At 35.3% G+C, this 19,038-nt stretch overlaps 1 protein-coding gene across 9 annotated transcripts in view; it reads right to left on the bottom strand.

Moving 5' to 3' along the window:
• PDE4D (phosphodiesterase 4D) overlaps window positions 1-19,038 on the bottom strand; it is a 1,186,109-nt gene that overhangs the window by 312,424 nt on the left and 854,647 nt on the right. Inside the window, exon 1 of one of the 9 annotated variants that reach the window (XM_081054419.1) lies at window positions 1,550-1,914. The exons of the other annotated variants lie outside the window; for them this stretch is intronic. Within the exon in view, the coding sequence (XP_080910545.1) occupies window positions 1,550-1,638 (89 nt within the window). The 5' untranslated portion in view covers window positions 1,639-1,914. Of the gene's footprint in view, window positions 1-1,549; window positions 1,915-19,038 lie in introns of those variants that run through there. 9 annotated transcript variants of the gene reach the window in all.

Raw genomic sequence — 19,038 nt, 5'->3', positions numbered from 1 at the left:
TCACAACTTGACCAAAGGAAAATATTTTTGCCAAACCAAGAAGGCAAGTTTCATAATATATCTGCAAATCATACAGCAGAGCTTCAACTCTGTTATTTGTTGAGATTTCTAAAATTCTTTATTCAAACATGTCATTACTTTCACTCTTCCCAACAGATACTTACGATATTTAGGAAATTGATCTCAGTGAGGAGGAGAGAAAGAAACCACCATCTATTGGAACTATGCATAGTAATGTTCACAAATATTTGATGAGCATACGACTTAGCACGTAATAGGCATGAGATGCAAATAATAAGCATGAGCTGTACATTCGCTAGAACTCAAAGCACAAAGTAGGCACATGATTTCTAATGATGAACCCTATTCATAACTGTAACATTAATAAAAATAAATGTTTTCCTTGTTTTGATATAGAAATAAATGGAGGTGCTACTTACATTTTTAGCTGCCAACTTTTATTTATCCTTTGTCAAATTTTGCTTATGCGTTGTTACTAGTGAAGTCTATAATTTGATTTCTCTGATTTTTATAGTTCCCTAAAAAAGTCCAAGGGCACTATCTTCCATATTGTCTAAAGCAAATAAATAATTCTGATGAATCATTTTTATCTAAATTTGGAATGTTTTCTATGCAAGTAAGGCAGGATGCATTTTAATCCAAATTTAATGCACACTTCTATATAGGCCTGATAGTTACAAGATATGTTGGATTTGGTGTAAATAACAAATACCTTATTCTCGAGATTTTGCAAACAATTTCACCTCTGTGCTCTTGCTAAAATAGCTTTCAGTGCTATAGACTAACCAATCAGAAAGAAAAAAACGTGTGAGGAATCAATTTTTTCCTTGTAAATATATCTAGAATACTAAAACAAGGAAAAATATCACAGATTTTTGTCAGGGTCTTCTTTTGTTTCTAGTTATTTGTTTAAAATAAGCTAACTTGCATTAAAAAAAGGTGGCGCTGACAATTTATTGAGGTCACAAAGTCAAGATTTTTCATATGATTTCTATAGAAATATTTAGAAATAGAAGATTAACAAAATATTTATTTTGATTTCATGGTGTCTAATTCTCCTGGACAAGATTAAAACTCTGAATCACCACCTAGAACACAGAGATAATTTCCACTTTTCCATGTGAATATGCCCTGAAACACTTATAAACAACAAACAACGTATGGTGTTATTGCTTGTTTAATCAAACAAGAACACCAAAGGTTAACTGATACTATGAACAATTTTGGCTGTATTAAGTACATTAGGCATGCTAATACACTGTTTTCCAGATAACAGTAATAGGAATGCTTTTTAAAACTCACCATTTAACTACCTCAAATAGCTTTTAGCATTAGTCAACTTCCTTTTACTCCTGCAGGGTCCCCCATACTCCTAACTATTTTAAGGTTCAAGTCTTCTTAGCTCATATTTCTTATACTGCCAACTGAACACATATTATGAGTTGAATAGATCGACACAGGGCAAAAGCTTATTTGCTGAAGCAGATGAAAAAAGTTCCTCCCATCTACAAAAAGTAAAGAGCAATACCTGTAGGACTTTGAGAAACGCAATCTTGATTTAGCTCTTGGAGATGGTCCTAGCACTGGGGCTCCCTGCAGATCCCAAACAAAAGCCATTTATAAAGAAGGTACCAGGATCCCTGGAAACAGCCGGTGGTCAAAGTCGGTGTAGGACCCAGGGGCCAGAGGGCCCCACGCTGAGCAGGAGGCACTTGTGGCTGACAGGGGGCATTTCCTCCGTGTGGTGGTGTGCACTAACAGGGAGGTGGCAGCCTGGCTGAAGCAGGGCTGGAAGGGATGGCCGGGACTTCCTGCTGCATGACACTTGCCCTTTGCAACAGAGCTTGCTTCACTCAGCCCTTATCTCATTCTTAAGGTGAGTAACACTCCCTTGCAAATTTGTTTTTAAATATAGCCCTGGTTAAACAGCATAGTCACATGCCACTCCTGAAAAGCACAACACTCACTCACACACACACACACACACACACACACACACACACACACACACAGTGAAAGGTATGATTGAAGTGGTTGAACCTTTTCAGGTGAGAAGATTTTTTAAAAAGTAAACAGAGGGTCTTTGTTAAAAAAAAAAAAAAAGAAGAAAAGTAAATACATGCCTACAACTAAGAAATTTGACAAAGATCTCTAAATTTCACACAACTAGCTGCCAAAGATCACTTTCCTTATTTTAACTTCTCTTAATGACAGGGATAAACATCATTCTTAGCAAAACTTCCACAAGGGTTTAATGGTCTCTTGAAATACCAGCACCTCCAGGCAAGTCAGTGTGAGAAGAAAACAGGCAGATCACTTTCAAAGCTTTTGGCAGCTTTTCCCTGAAGGAGATACTGCGTCACCTCAGAGAGTGAATTATAACGCATGCCTTTGACAACAAAGATCAATTTTCTTGTCCATTGTCTATTCCCTAGAAACATTTCTTAACTCTCGGATAAATCCCTCAAAACAACTCTCTTTCAAATTAAATAAATGATGAAAGCCAAATAGAGCCTCTCGCATGTTTTATGAGTCCATCACATTTCAGAGAGGCGTATATTTCAAGATATTGTACTCAGAGAGTCAAAGGACCCCAATGCCGTCATCAGTCCTCACCACCAAGTGGTATTTAATGTTAACAATGCAGCATAATTCCATCAGTCCCTGTCCAAACACTGCCCCGCCGGTGAACTCAACTGTAAACCAAGGCAGAACTCCACTTGTCTGGGATAAGATTAGAGAGGCCTGAAGTGCCCAAGACTGAATTTAACCCCCTGTGAACCGGACAAAACTGACCAATAGGTAAGCTTAGTGCTCATCACTGTATCTGCCAAATTTTGTGACACCCCCCCCCCAGCCCAATCTATCTCTTATGTGCCCAAGAGGTCCAAAATATTCATGTAGTTTCAATAAAAGCTGAAGTCAGTAAACAAGACACTCATCTTTACAACAGCTGCCAGCACACCAGGGGTTCTTGAGAACACTACAGGTTCCATATCAGCTTTGGGAATGAGTAACAAAACATTTTTACAGTTTCACCTCTTTGTTATCTGACAGATGGGCTAAAAGAGTGGGTGAGTGATAGCAGCAACCTTGGGGGAGCCAAGAGTTCAAAAATAAACACATTCTCTCTGAATCAACTGGCAATATTTAATGCTTCACAAACTACACTTCTTTGTTTTTGTATATAAATCCACATTTCACAAGGGGCTCACCTTCTTGGTAATCTTTGAGAAGGACTGAGAGGGTGCTCATACCTATACCAGCCTGCTCTTTTTGGTGTATGTAATTCTATACTTACCATTCCATTCTATTATACTAGTTAATTTCCACGTCAGGACGGCTCTTAGGAAACGCCAACATTCCTGGCCAAGTTGACACAGAGCTGGTGTTTTAGTAAAAGGGCTTCATCTGAGACTGAAGCCAGACAGTGTAAGAGAACTGGGAGTCTGGGTGAGGAGGAGGGATGTCCCTGAGAGCGGGTGGGGTGAGCTGCATTGGTGGGGCGCAGGCACAAAGATAAGCAAGAGAGCAAGAAAGAAGCTACTGTGAAGATTTGCTTCTTTCACCTTCCATGCAATACAAAGCTCTCATTCTTTCCAGTGGCATTTTAAATTCTGCTGAAGTCAAACAGCATCACTACTCTATGAAAACGAAAGGTGTGGTCCATATATGCAACTTTGGAAATAGGAAAAATATTACTTGCGGTGTTATCCCAATGGCACTTGTCATGGCATGATGGACCCCATCTTCCCATCCAGGCTAAAGCCAGTAACAGGCATTTTCATTTTGACTGACAGTGGTCTTTGTCTCCATACCAACTTATATTACTACAAGAGTGTTCTGTTAATTGATATCTAATTGATAAAATATAAGGGCATAATAATAATAATGCAGAATGATGAAGTTACTATAGTATATCTATCTTTTTCTAAAAGAAATGTACACTGAAGGAGATACAAAATTGTATTTTACATCACTGCCAAAACATTTCTTTCTCCCCTCAACCCCCGCTTCTTGAAAGCAGACATCTAGAACAGTTAAGCAAGAAGAAAACAATGGGAATATAAATGTGACATTATGACCAGGAAAGTGGAAACTCTGGTCCGTTTTTCCTAATGTGATACTGGATAAAGACATAAGAAGTACCCGCCGATGTGAAAATTATTTTTTCCTTAAATGATTACTTACCTCCTCCTTCCCATTACTTCCGTACAGTTACGCATAATCCCCCTTAGGTTACAAGGTCTCAGCAAGGTCACAGAAATAAGCTACTTATTTCTGAGATTAATCATGAGCAAAGCTAAGCCTTGATCTCAAGTATGAATGTCAATATTATTTTGAGGGATTGGCTAGTACTTCACAGACATGAGAATTTCGACAACTGAAAAGAAAATGTTTGCTAAGATGAAACTTTGTTGTCATTTATAGTTCAAACAGCTGCTTATAATTTTAACTTCATGTGCACTACAGGGTAGAAAAGATAATGAAGCAGAAAAGTCTTTTGAATATTTTAATTTGTCATATATTAAGCATTTGTTTTCCAGAAGGATTTTTAGTAAAGGCATAATTAAATGACAATGAGAGAAGTTCCATCCTTGAGACAAACGTGTGTGTGTGTGTGTGTGTGTGTGTGTGTGTGTGTGTGTGTGTGTGTTGGAAACTAAACTTATATCCCAGGGAAAACAAGATTCTGAAATCTGAACTTTGCCTCCTTCCAATTATTATCCACATAATTCTTAACCTCTCTAAAATCTGAACAAAATGCCCACCTTCTGCCAATAACTTAGATCTTATGTTCTGCAAAGCTTTAAATAAGGCATCTTCTTTGCCTCTTGAATATTTCTGGGACTTTGGTTCCAAGATTCCAGATGTTACAAATGGCAAATTCAGGGTTTGATGTCTGACACAGAAACTCAGAATTTACTTTATAGGAGATGGCTACTATGAATTAAATCGAAAATCCCAAATTTAAAAGTGGGAGAGTTTAAACATAATCCACATAGGCATTTACTTAAACACCAAGTCACTATTTGACAGGTGGAGGAGGAAGGTTTGAGTTAAACTTCAGAGAAACAGAGAGTTACATTAGTGGAGTTGTACTATGTTGAAATACATTGCCTCAGGAAACCTCTAGAGCAGGCAGAGATGTGGGTTCAGGATAATGCTGTATTTTGAAACAGTTGCTTGTCTCAGACTCAAAAAGGCAGCAGAAGTTAACTTGGCAGCAAACAACTTTATTTCATTTATCATTTCATTTTTATTTATCAACTACTTCTGATAAGAGCTTCATTATAATACTTCTGTTTTCATGGTGATCTGTTGTAAAAGAGTGTGCCCAAAGAAAATTTGACTTGCAGACTTGTGTACTTCTGAAAGCTTGCAGACTTGTATTCATTCAGTGTAAGTAAATGTGGTGTATACAAGGCATTTTGTTATATTAATGTACTATCATTATCAACTATCAATTAGTACGCCAAATGGAAATGCTGCAAAATAATGCTAGCATTTTCTCTGAATTGCTTTCAAATACTCATTCGAAATCTTATATGTATCTCCCCATTTTAGAGGTCAATCATTTCATGTTCTGAAACGGAGGATTATTATTTTATAAGTTGTAGCACAGTGGAATAATGCTAGCAGAATCGATGGTATCACATAGCCTTACGAGCATTAGGAAATAATTTTCTGTGTTTTAAGTTACTACAAATACGTCCTAAATTCATGTATGTCCCAGGACACAAACAGAAATAAAATGCAATTAAAGAGCTAAAATTATTTAATGACGAGAGGCATGATTGAATATAAGAATAAAGATAAATGAACCTGTGGACTGTGAATCAAAATGCTTTGCTATGCACTTAAGGTTTCCATCTAAATTAGGGTAATTTTAGGAATGTTTCAGCAATTTGGAACATAATTAAGTAAAGCCCTTTCTATCCAATAAGGCACCGAGTTCCTTTTAAATACTTGGATAGAGGGGGATTAAAGGAAAGAATTCAAGGAGGAAGAAAAGGGAGGGAAAGAAAATACATTTTATGTTTAAGTATCTCTAAGTAATTGACAAAATCCTAGGAGGTTTTTTCAAGCAGTCGACAAGACGTATTTCTAGAGTCAAATTCCTTAAAAATTTGAAATTAATGTAAGCTAATCACTTGAAATAAAGAACTCAACATTATGTTTTTAAATGCGTGGAAAAGTCTTTTGGGGTCAGTAATTGTCTAATTATCCGATTTTCTGTATATGAAGATTTTAAAAGTCACATCTGCTTTCCCTCATGATCCCCAGTGCCTAGCAAATGGCCTGGAAAAGTAAGTTTAATGAATGAACAAACAAATAATCTCCTGACTACTTGAAAACAGGACGCATCACCTACATTAAATTTTTTATGTTCCTAAATAGGGGCATAACCAAATTCACCATGGGTAATTTAGATAGGACTTATTGTTTTATTTATTTCGATGTTCCCTCTGACAAAGCCATGATTGTAGCAATAAATTAATTAAATAACAAAACCAGAAAAACCACTGTCACTGTTATAACCAAATGAATTATAAAAGCCTGTCCCAGAATAGTTGTTTTTGTTGGTAGTGGTGGTGGAGTTTTTAGGTTTTTTTTCTTGTTTTTTTTTTCCAAATGAAATACCATTGGGCAAATATTCAGGGCAGCGTGGTAGAGGGGATTAAAGCCATAGTTATGTCATGAATTTGCCATGTGACCTTGAGCACTGTTGCCTGACCTTACTACATTTCAGAGTTTTATCCAAATGAGAACCACTGAGCAGTATGAATAGGGTAAGTTACATGAAAACATTTTGAAAATACCACACAAAATTTTAAGCATTGCTGCTGATAATGTTTGTAAGCTTTTGGTGGAACTAGGAAAACTATTTTTATACTGTTGGAAACATTTCCAGTTTTAAAAACTGTCTTCTAAAATGGGTCACTTCATGAGCATAGTAAAGAGGTATACCATTTTAATGGTTTCAAAAAGGGTATCGATCCTGTTTGATGGATAATTTGTTTTCCTCTATTTTAAATATTTTTATGCTAAGTGTATAAAAATAGAATATCAAGCTGTTATATTTTAAAAGTTAATTCTATAATAAAACCTGAGTGTTTTATTTGCAACCTGAAAACTTTCTTTGGGTTCTGTTTAGCCCTAAAATAACAGCAGAAAAATTAAGTGGCATGTAATTCCACTAAAATTAGCTGATGGAATTTTTATCAATTGTTCAAAATCCTAGGTTTCACCTAATTATAGAAAAAAATTCCGTTCATTTTCTGAAAACTTATGGGATCCTAAAGACAGGTTGTTTAAGTGGAAAAGCATGTGCAACATTGACTCCAACTCTTGCTGATTTCATTGTTGACCACACACCAAATAAGGACAGAAATGGCCTCTTTCAGCTTTTTAGAACTATGTTAACAAACAGCTAAAGCAGTGATGAAATTACCAGGCTGAGAAACAAAATTGTTCCCTTGAGATAAAAAAAAAAAAAAAAAAAAGACCCCAAATACCAAGCATTTCTAAACAACAACAATCTCATGCGTTCTACTTTGGCACTGTGAATTTTTTCCATGACAGCGTTCAATATCCCGCTAAATCTGGAGAGCCATTTATTGGAGCCAACATTCGTAAACTTTCCCATTCCTGGGCACTTATTGCTGACCTGTCTGCACCCCTAGGCCCTCTTTCTCACTGTGACACACCCTGTGCAGTGACTGAGTCTGTGAAGCAAACAGCACCATAAGGTCAGAATACTTTTCTAATTCCTTATTTTACTGTGAAGGTATCAACTACTTATTTGGTATTTATTCTGTGATAAGGGCTTAACGTATGGGATCCTCACAATAACATATCTAGGAGCTTGGGCTTATTTATTTATTTATTTATTTATTTATTTATTTATTTATTTATCTATGAGTTTGAGCTTATTTTTATTCTGCTTTACAACGCAGATAATGGAGGCACAGAAAACTGAAGTAACTTGCCCCAATGATGATATAGCCAATGAGTGGCAGACTTGAGATGCAAATTGAGGTCTCTCTGATTATAAAACCTATGTTCTTAACATATATATATATATATATATATTACATATATATACATATAACACATGTATATATATACACATATACACACACACACACACACACACACACACACACACACATATATATATATATATATATATACATATATAAAATATAAGTGAGTGAAGGAATACATGAGAACAGGTCCCTTTCTTTGGAGTGAAGTCATGGAGGAAAGTTTGGATTTTCATAGAAGGAATGGGTAACCGGTACAATACTATGTAATTTTATTTAATCTTAACCAACTCTCAGGTAGACATTATTATTGACATTTTATAGATTAAAATTCTGAGCCTTGGGATGTTAAATAATTTGACTGACACTATATAATTAATAAATGGCAGAAATATGAGTCTAAGTCAGTTTTGCACGTCTCGAATCTTGTCTCCACTGAAGCTATTTTACCCAAGCTCCTTAAATCCCTAATTCTAAGGACAAGATTGTGCTGCTGCTCTGGGGTGCTACTGAGGCTGCAGGCAGGGGCTGAATGGTTCAACTGTGATAACAAGAGAGTTACAGAGTCAGAGAGAGGAGACCTTGCAGGGTATGGTAAGGCTTCAGGACAAATGATTATGTCGGTATTTGTATGTCCTGTGAAATGCTCTGCATTTTCCATCTGTATATTTTACATAGAAGAGAAATATAAACACTTTTTAGTCCACCCAACCCACGGCAGCAATTCACTAGGGTCTAAAATAGAAATCTGGGTATTTGAGTAACAGTGAACAAAAATAGAGTTTATTTTAAGTCTTTGTTTTTATTTTCTAACAGAATGAATATAACTTAAGGTACCATTTTCTAGCTATCCCTCAAAACGACCTACAGAATTGATTGTAGATACAATTTGGCCCTTAACAAGGCGAAAGGGCAGCTTCTGGTTCTCACTTTCACTGCTATCACACATTTTACTTCTTGTGGTTCAGAGGAGTTAAGTGACTTTCCCAAGTGTGGTAGGTAATAAATAGTGTGACCTTGATTAAAACTCTGGCTTATTTCTAAATTTTAGAGAATAAGACATTTCTAAATTAGGGACTTCCTCTATTAAACTTATAGCCTTTAAAATATAGAATTAACTTTGTTTTTTCATCGGTCAGATGATATCAAGTAAAATAATAGATTTATAGCAAATTGTAATTTACATTAGACTTATTTTAGTTTGATACATAAGTTATGAATGACTCAAGGGACTAAATTTACATTTGAAAATAAAATAAATTGCAAAGAAACAAAACCATAACTGGGGATTTTTAAGCACTATTAGACACCAGACAATGAAATACTTGGGGCAGGAAACATTTTTCTAGATATTCTAAGAGTGACACTAACTATATCACAATATCCTAAAAGATATGGCCCAGGAAAATTAGTTTCCATATGAAATTTTATTCAACAGCTAATCCATTGCTCCTTTCTTCCTCCCTCCGCCACCCTTCTTCACTCCCTCCTCCCCTCCCCCTTCTTTTTCCCTTCTGCCCTCCCATCCATTCATAAATATACAATAGGCATCTACTATGTGCGAGGTATTACACTAAATGCACGCAGATGAGTTTGGAACTGAATGAAGTGAAAACTAAAACTCAAGGCTTGTAAGAAATTGGACTGGGCTTACATTTTAAAAACGAATCAGGGAAGACGGAAGAGAAAAGGTACATAACATTTATAGAAGTGAAAAATTACTTCAACTCTTGTTTATAGACAAAACCTATATAATTAAAGAGAAGGTGATTTTTCAGATGGCCAACATTTAAAACAAATCACATGAGATGAGATGTATTTGATAAAACACCTTTTGTAGCAGCACCTGGCTCAAAAAAAATACTTCGCCTCTCACAGTCTATTTTTAATATGTTAAACTGGGAGGGGTGCAGGAAAAATACATTTACAAAAAAGTTCTTATTAAACAACGTCTCTAACTTCTCCTGGTCAGTGTTTTCTCAATTAAATGTGTATCAGTAATGTTCACAATATTAAAACTGACAAGCTGTCCCTTGGCATCTTTCTTTTACAAATAAAGAAAAAATAATAAGCATGCCCTAAATAGGGAAATCTGCTCTGAAATCGTTCAGAATGAGTTGAATTACAGATGTCTAAAGCACAAATCTGATGGGGCATATAGCACATAAAAGTTGAAGGAATTTTACAGTGAACACCTGTGTCTCTACCAGTTAGATTCTGCCTTTTTGCCAGTAATGTTTAAGAGATTGTTTTGTAACAGGTGGTTATTTTATTGGATTTCAGCGATGAGAACTGTGCTTTATAAGAGCTACTTGAATAATATTTATGAATTGTACATTATTTTAAGCATAAATTATAAGCTTCTATGCTTTATTATTGAGTATATTTTAAAGTATGGACTTTGTAAAGGGAAAGAAAATGTGTTTTTTTTCCTCCTATGCAATGAAAAGAATACAATAAATTTGAACACCTAAATCTTACTAACAAAAATAAGCTAATGATAAAAAGTAAATGTTAAAGATACGCTCAAAGGTTATGCATTATAAAAATCAATACCCATTTACGTGATAAAACTGTCAACCATGAGATTTCATTCCAATATAATTGCAGTAATATGTTTTCTGAATTGTTTCATACAGGGTAATTCTTAGTAAATTATGAATTCAGTCAAGTAGTTAGGAATGGGATGATTGGGATTATTCCACAATTACTGATATTTTACACAATATTCTATAAAATCTATAAATCAGGAGACATTTCAATAAATGAGAACTTTTGGTTTAACTGTGGGTTTTATTTTGTGTTTTTCTTTTCTTATATTTTAAAATGAATATTATATAAATCTTAGGCCTAGTTTGTTATGGACAAGAAAGAAACTCTACTTTTGTGGTAAATGAAAAAATAAATCAAGCCATCAATGAACCTATTTTTCATCTACTATTTCTGATGTGCCTATGAAAAGTCACCTTACTACCTTCTCAACAATTTAAGATGAAGGTCAAGGTCAAATGACATCACAAGAATCACAGCGGAAACCTAATTTTAAGACTCCATGAAACCGAATAACTCATACAAACAATTACTGAACTCTCTGAACTCATGTTTGGAGTCAGATACTTGAAAGGAATAATCAAAGAGAAGCAGGTATTGCAGAGTATGTCCAACTAGCTGGGACTCTTGGGTACACTGAGGACTGCGGAGCATCTCAGATAAAGACAATCGACTCTTCAGGTACATTTATTTGCACTTCTAGTTCAAGCTCATTACAGCATTTCAGTGACAATAGCAAATGTAGCTATAAAAAGCACTGTAGGACTTTCAAGATGTGCCTTATAAAGTGATACATACAGACACACACCCCCTAGAATATTATTCAGCCATGAGAAAGAAGGATATCCTGCTATTACAATAACATGGATAGTCCTCAGGCACATTATCTTAAGTGAGATAAGTCAGACAGAACACCACAAATACCGTATGATAGCACTTACATGTGGAATTTTAAAAAGTCAAACTCATAAAAACAGAGAGTGAAATGTGGTTACCAGGGGCTGGGGCTAGGAGAATACGAGAGATGGTGTTTAAGGGTACAAACTTGTAACTAGCAGGTAAATAAGTCCAGGAGAGCTAACGCACAGCATCGTGATTATAGACAACGATACTATATTATGAACATCAAACTTGCTAAGAGCCTAGATCGTAATTATCCCATTCATAGAAATGAAATGATAGAGGTTTTTGGTTAACGCTACAATGGCAATCATATTGCAATATATAAATATATAAAATTAATATGCGGGTCACCTTAAACTTACACAATGTTACATATCGACTATATTTCAATTAAAATGTCCATTATAAACTTGTGAATACTGAGTAGAATCTAATTACTCCTAAAAAGCATTTATCAATTAAACCCAAAAAAGGTAAAATATACACCAAAATGTTGACAGTGTTATCTCTGGGTAGTAGGATCATAGGCGTTTTTAAACCTTTTTTTTTCCTGTAATGTTCAAATTTTTTACAACAAATAGGGATTACTTTTTTAATCAGATGAAACTGAATACAGGTTACCAAAAACACTTCAGTCATTCAATTTATCACCAGGAGATTTAAGTGTCTAATTTGGTTAGATTTCAACCAAAGGTCATGAATAAAACTCTTGAATGTATATAACTTACACATTGTCTCAGAGATAGTTCACAGGTTGCTGAGGTGTTAGAGGATCAGGGAGAGAAGTGCTGGAAAGCCAGAGAAGCATACACTTCATTAGAAGCAGTGTGATGTGCTTGGCAGACATTTAAGTGAAGAAGACAGAGCAGGTTGTCCCCCAGAGACAAAAGAGCCAAGGGGCAATAGGCAAACACAGAAAGAAGCTGAGCTCTTTATAGAGTTAGAGACCCACTGCATGCCAGTTTGCAGACATTCTCTTCTACGAACAGAGTTAGATGTTTACACAGTGCCCCCTTGTGAAGAGAGGTTTTTACAACTGCACCATCATCCCAAAGAAAGAGCCAAGAGCTTCAACTAGCCCTAAGGGGCATTTGCTTAGCCTTCACCTTCTGATGGCTGACTTCCAAACCGTAGATAGGATGTATATGTGGGTATGCCTGGTGTGCAGACTTGGTGCCCTACTTCTCTGTTATTAAATGTGTACAGAAATGTTTTACGCGGTGTGTTTCTTAATGGTAATGCTTTAAAAAGAGCTTTCCATATAGGAAATCTGTATGTTTATCCCCATTACTTCAGAAACTTGCTGTCTTGGTCTGATGAACAGTTTCTCCATTTGACAAAAGAACATTGGAAATTGGAGAATATATTTTTAAAAATGTTCATTCATCTAAAAAAATATGGGATAAAATATATTTACACAAACATACCTTGGAGGCATTGTGGGTTTGGTTTCAGACCACTGCAATAAAGCTATATCACAATAAAAACTAGGCATAATACTTTGGCAGACGGAGGGTCTTCCCTTCTATTTGGAAAAAATGCAACATCTGTGAGACACAGTAAGTGGAGAGCAATAAAATGAGGTATGCTTGTAAAATGTTAGTATGCTTATGAGTGTGATTTGGAAATGTATTCAGTTACCTGAAACTCCACACAATAGCCACTGATAAAAAACATTAACATTTTAGTAATGTGAAAACTGGGAGCATTTTAATGTGTTGAATTAGCTCTTTCACTAGAATAAAATCTTATTCATGTAAATAATTCCATTGATTTACAATTACAGATAACCCCCATAGAATACAGCACTTCTATAACATGGTTCGAGAACTGGGGAAAACCCTCGTATAACACGGGATCCTAGACCACGGTTTCACTCTAACATGGTTTGAGAATTAGAGAAATCTCCGAACAATATGGAACGTAGTAAGAGCTTTTAAGAGCAAAAAATATCTCATTCAAAATTGGGGAAATCCTCAAACAACATGGAACGTAATAAAAACTTAGTAGTGATGATGAAGAAAACATTATTTAATACATATTAATGTTATACTTTTGGTGAGAATTGCTTTAATAAAGATATTTCTCTTGATCATAAAAATATAATAATATGTTTTTCTAATTTTTAGAACCTAACCCCCTTTTGGTACTAGTTCTTTGTTTCGTATAACACAGATTCGCATAACAGGGCACAACATGGGGAACAAGCATATGCTGGTCCCTCAATGTTTTAGGGTTACCCCTTGGAGTGTTAACTCACAATTCCTTCTGGGTCATCTTCAGAGTCTAGCAAGATTCTTTTTTCTGGACAAAGCTCCCAGGTGCCTGAGATGAGAAGCTGGCTGAGCACACAGGAACTGCTCACCACAATTGCAGTTGAACTCTGGATTGGGTCAAGGGGAAGTAGGGTGGTGCTTGAAGCATTTGCCACAAATGGGCCTCTAAAACTTAAGACATTCAGTCTAGATTTTTGGTTCATGTCCCTATCGCCCCACCACTAAACCCTCATCTTTCCCCAACTCAGCAAATGAAAACACAAGTTTCTAATTTTTTCAGGCCCAAACCCTTGAATTATCTTTGACTCATTTCTTTTGTTCTTACCCTATGTGAAAATCTATCATTAAATGCTGTCAGCCATGTTTTTAAATTGTAGTTAGATCTGGTCACTTCTCACTACCTCTTCAGCTACAACCTTCATTCAAGTCACCATTGTCTCTTGCCCAGACTACTGCAGTGACGTCTTAGCCATTTGTCCTGTTCCTGTCCTTGCTCCAGGTCTATTCTTCACACAATACTCACAGTGATCCTTTGAAAATGTATTTCATTTCTCTGATCAGAACTCTCTACTAATTTCCCACTTCACTTGGGATAAAAATTTAAACTCCTTAGCATGGCTTACAAAAGCCCTTTCCCATCTCTTTGACCTGTGTTTTCCTTCTCCTTTCTCCCTTGCTTACATGGTTCCACCCACACTAGTCTTCTTCCTGTTCCTTGAACACAATGTGCCTCCATCTGCTTCGGGACCTTTACACTTGGTCTTTCCCCTTCCTGAAATGCTCTGCCTTCAGATAACTGTATGATCCCTTCATTTTGTTAAGATCCAAATGTCAATTTAATAGCGAGGGCTACCTATTCTGACTATTCGATCTAAAATAGCACTGCAGTCTTTCTATTTCTTTATTCTGCATTGTTTTTATCCAGAAAACTTATCATCATGACATACTACATATTTTGTTTGTTTGTCTATTTTACATTGTCTATGTCCCCCACCAACAAACAAAAATGAAGTTCCATTAGAACGCAGACTTTGCTTTGTTCACCACTGTTTACTAGCAACAAGAATAGGTCCTATTAGTGATAGGGGTTCAATATGCATTTGCTGAGTGGATGAATTCACTGTTCTAACGGCCATATGACATAAATACCTAGGTATTAATGAAATGTTTACTAAACATCGTGACTGGTCTTGTACAGTAACAAGTATAGTAGTATCTGCTCTTCAGGAGCATGTGATGTTCAATACAAGGAGACAAGGTGTATCCAATGCATGGGGAAATCACGCAGCTCAGGAGAGTATCATGAACAGGGAAAGTAAGAAAAAGGTAGGGGAAACTTGGAATGTTTTGTTAGGACAGAGAACTTGATTCCAATTAGAAGTGAAAAGCCATCAAAAGTTTCTGAACAAGGGAGTAAAATAATGAAAGCAGCATTTTAGAACAATTAATATTTGATTCTATTCCAAAGGATTTGAGCAGAGAAGATGGGAGCCAGGAAGACAGCGGCACGAATTTTCCCCCTTCATATTCTCCTTTCTCTCAAGACATCGACATATATAACTAACATATCCCTTTAAAGAGAAAACCTCTTTATAAAGGTTTAATCGACACACAAAAAACTACACATAGTTAATGTATAGAATTTGATGAGTTTGGACATATGCCTTGGAAACCCTCACCACAATCAAGATAATAGATATCCATCATCTCCAAAAGTTTTGTTGTGTCACTTTGGTTTTCAGATTTTGTGTTTTGTTTTGTTTTTCTGTGTATGCGTAGTTACAACTTAACATGAGACTCCCCTCTTAACAAACTTTTAAGGGTACAAGACAGTCTCGTTAGTTATAGGCACTGTATTGTACAGCAGATCTCTAAAAGTTATTCATCTTTTCAACAAAGTTTTTAGACAATTATGTCATTCCATATTTTTCATGTTCAGTTAGGAAGCTTTTTGTCCTTACTATGAGTGTCAACTAAAATGTGCTTTTGCTGAAAAAAAGGTCTGTGCATAGTTTCTTTAGAATTGAAAGCAAATCTAGTTCATGTGTGAAAAGCTCAAATCCATTCTCCTTCAGGTTACCTCAGAACTAGTAAAGAAAATAGTGAAAAAAAGATAAGTAAGGTTGGACAAGAATGTGCTATCCATTATCTGGTAAGATATAGGAATGAGCAAGTGGAAATAAACATGCCAAAGGTATTTGTAGTGATTGGCAAGAATCATTTCATTTACTTCTTTAACGTGTTTCTTATCTGGGCATGATGCATATTGCAGTCTTCCTTTCTCTGAAGGAGTGGTAAAGAAAAAGAGTGCTATATGTTCAGTGTTCTAATGGGCTGTGGACTTCCTTGGGCCTTAGTATCTTTGGCACTGTCTAGCACAGGAGGAGCTGAAAAAATATGCTAAAAATAAATAATAATAATAATAATAATAATAATAATAATAATAATAATAATATAAGCAAAATAAACCCTGAAATTTCTTAGAAGACAGATTCCAGAGAATTTCATTATTTTCCTCTCAGTTCTGCTATTCCTTCTTGTAATCAATATTTAATTCTGCTTTGTCCCAGAAAGAATTAAAGCCTTCTCTATTTCCTTTGGTAATTAGTTTAGATAAACCAAGTCATCCATAGCCCTACCCAACCACCGGACTATAACTATTTCATAAATGTTTACAGCTTTATTTACACCATGATATTTTGTACACGTAAAACAGTACCACTTGGGAATGTAAGCTAGTAAACTTTAGAATGTCTGACATATCTTTGTAAATAATTCCAACTGACTGATTTTGTTAGTTTATGTTAAAAGCCAAATTAATTCAAAAGTTAAAAATAAAGAGAAAATTGTATAGAGAAAATGAAGTTATAAGGGTTATTCAATGGCATTAGCTAATCTCAGTTCCATCTTTTCACTTAGTTCATCAAATTATTTGCCAGGTAAACATGTAGACACAGTTCTCCATCTTCTAGGTACTAAGGATTAAAGCTCTGAGGAAACTTAATCCAGAGTGAATTAAGGAAAAAAATATTCCGTATAGCTCCAATTCTGTACCGTTGCTCATGCCATGCTCACTCTTTCAGATATCTTTTTATCCCAGTATTATTAACTATTATCTCCATGCTACCACCAGACATCTTTTTACAAAATAAAAAGGAAAAACCACATTTTTAGTAGCAGATCCATAATGCTGAAAAAGTCAAGAGGTAAAGCTCAAATGAAACTGGTGACAAACTTTTGCTTTGTGTCGCATCATTGTGTCATTTTAGCCAATATCATTTACGGGATTTCCTCCAATAGTTTATGCAAGGCCATTCCTAAGGGATTGTGTGGAAGGGAGGCACTGGCCTGGAAAAGTAGCTACAGAAGGCAGGTTTCAACTGGAGAAAGGATGAGAGAGAGAGAGAGAGAGAGAGAGAGGGAGAGAGAGAGAGAGAGAGAGAGAGAGAGAGACAGAGACAGAGAGAGAGAGACAGAGAGAGACAGAGAGAGAGAGACAGAGAGAGACAGAGAGAGAGAGGGAGTTGTGTGTCCAGATTTATCACAGTGTTGTTTGCAGGGAAGTTCTGTGCTAAATCTCAGCAGCACAGGCCTTTCAACAGGCAACTGCATCCCTGGTCTTCCACTACCTCTGTCCCTCTATCTGTCAAGTGTGCCGCAACTCAACCACAACACAGAAACCGAGACAAATCAGTCTTCCCTACAGGCCTAAAAAGATGATTCTCCTGATGTGTCTGCCTACCAATCAATAACTCACTTAAGTGGATTTTCTGATGCATAACATAATATACTTTTCTTATAACCTGCTGACTTTTACCAGCACAGACCAAAGAATCATACCAAAAAAAAAAAAGTCCTGTGAGAATACTGATATAGTTTTCTGTTTGAGTACCATTTGTTTTTTATGACTATACATATGACGCATATTCATTATAGAACATTTGAAAAATGTAGCCAAGTAGGAAAAAAAAGAAAAATCATCTACAGCTGGAGATAACGATTGTGAATTATCTTGCCTATTTTTTCCTTACTTTTATATGTTTATACACAAATTTATACATCTAGTTTTAACATTCAGTTGAGATTTTAGTACATATGATTTTAATCATGCTTTACTGTAAGCAATTTCCCATATCATTTTAAGTTTTTTGAAAATATTATTAATGTTTGATAAGATTCGATTTGCTGAGTCCAATATCAAAATTTATTTAAACATTAGGTAAGTGGAAGACTTAGAATATATGTAGGTTTTCAATATTATAAGTACTTTTGTGGCAAATATCTTTGAATGTAAATCTTTAATATCTCTAATTACTTTCCTAAACCAGACACTATAAGTAGAATTACTAGATTAAAAGATATAAGTATTTTTAAGGCTTGAAGTTCCTGGTGATTTTCAATCATTTTAATAAAATGAAACATTCAAATTAGTTCAAAAATCAATGTAACATACTATATTTGTTTTATAACATTGCTTTTTATAGATTTTAAAACCAAAAACAACAAAAGAAGAAGACAAACAAATGAGAAAGAAAAACTCATAGACACAGACAATAATTTAGTGGTTACCAGAGGGTAAGGGGGTGGGTGATGAGGGTAAGGGGGATAAAATATATGGTGATGGAAGGAGAACTGACTCTGGGTGGTGAACACACAATGGGATTTATAGATGATGTAATACAGAATTGTACATCTGAAATCTATGTAAATTTACTAACAATTGTCACCCCAATATGTTTAATTAAAAATAAATAAATAAAAAATAAATAAAAGATCAGCAAAACATACGATAATTGAAACTAATGTGTTATTTACTATAAAGATTTTCAGTGCATGAAAATTAGTTAGAACTTATAGCAATAAAAAAATGATTCTTCTCTTATAAGGTGGGGAAAAAATTCCAACATAGATCAAATATTCTGTCTGCATTTTATGAAAAGGCCAAAAGCAGACATTAAAAAAAAAGCAGACATTAAAAAAAGATATATGGCTATTATTATAGCAACACAGATTTGGTCAACCACTTCAAGTTCTTGTGGCCAGTGAGGTCACTAGAGCTGAAGGCTGACATTTCTAACAAATTATGCACATTGAGGTCACATTACTCTACTTGAGGCAGCTTTTCATAATGGTAATGTTCTGTTTACAAAGATCTTTGACTTAAAAATATCCTTTTGTGCCCTCTAGTGTTTAAATTCATCAAAACTTTTGAGATGTTTATTTTTTATTTCTAAACT

This window comes from Rhinolophus hipposideros (assembly GCF_964194185.1).
Source record: "Rhinolophus hipposideros genome assembly, chromosome: 7".
Taxonomy (NCBI): domain Eukaryota; kingdom Metazoa; phylum Chordata; class Mammalia; order Chiroptera; family Rhinolophidae; genus Rhinolophus; species Rhinolophus hipposideros.
This window is presented reverse-complemented; position numbering and strand designations above follow the sequence as displayed.